This window comes from Corapipo altera, unplaced genomic scaffold (genome assembly GCF_003945725.1).
Source record: "Corapipo altera isolate COAL_440 unplaced genomic scaffold, ASM394572v1 291, whole genome shotgun sequence".
In the NCBI taxonomy this organism is placed as follows: Eukaryota; Metazoa; Chordata; class Aves; order Passeriformes; family Pipridae; genus Corapipo; species Corapipo altera.
The window spans coordinates 136,819-137,669 of NW_020885112.1; the positions used below are offsets into that span (position 1 = coordinate 136,819).

At 75.3% G+C, this 851-nt stretch overlaps 1 protein-coding gene across 1 annotated transcript in view; it reads right to left on the bottom strand.

Annotated features, from left to right (window-relative positions):
• The window catches only part of TYMP (thymidine phosphorylase), a 6,911-nt gene extending 6,610 nt beyond the window's left edge, over positions 1–301 (bottom strand). The window contains exon 1 of the mRNA XM_027669881.1: positions 53–301. Coding sequence (XP_027525682.1) covers positions 53–179 — 127 coding nt within the window. The 5' untranslated portion in view covers positions 180–301. The remainder of the gene's footprint in view (positions 1–52) is intronic.
• Between the last annotated feature and the right edge of the window lie 550 nt (positions 302–851).

The following is an 851-nucleotide window of genomic DNA, read 5'->3' on the forward strand; positions in this document are numbered from 1 at the left end:
CCCCCCCGGCTGTCCCCCCGCCCCCGGGGTGCCCCCCCCGGCCCGCACGCACCGATCTGGCCCTGCTGGGCAGTGCCCTCGGTGACGCCGCGCACGAAGCTCCGGATCTCCGCGTCCTCCAGGCGCTCCCCGTCCCGCTTCTTACGGATCAGGGTCGGGAGCGGGCTCGGGGGGTCCATCCCGGTCCCGCTGAGCTGGCACCCCGACTTGGGACGGCTGGCACTCCGATTTGGGACGGCTGGCACCACGGTATGGCACCGGTGACACCCCGGTTTGGCACCGACGGCTCCCGGCCCCGCGCGGCCGCACCCCGAGCCCTCCCCGACCGCACCCCGCGTCCGCACAGCTGCACCCCGATCCCGCACGGCCGCACCCCGGCACCCCACGGCCTCACCGCGGTCCCCCCAGGGCCGCACCCTCTTCCCGCACGGCCGCACCTCCCTGCGGCCCTGCCGGGACCTGCCCGTGCCAGGCCTGGCCCCGCGCCCGGTGCCCGCGGGCGACGACGCGGCTCCAGCGGTGGACTCTGATCCCGGGGCAGCGAGTGGGGCACGGGAGAGGCCGCGGGGGGTCACACGGGGGGGGGGTCACACGGGGGTGACACGGGTGGGGCTCCTCGGGTCCCTCATTCCCCGTGGACAGTCACGGGTGATACCCGAGGGCTCTGCTGGGGCACGACCTGCCGGGGACCCCCAACAGCTCCCACAGACCCCACAGAACGGGGGGGAGGGGGGAGTCCCCACGGCGCTGCGCTAATGGGTGTCCCCTCCCCCCCAGAGAGCCCCATGCCCCGAGGTCCTGGGTGGAATGGGAATGGGAGGAGGATGGGATCAGACGGGGATGGGAATGGG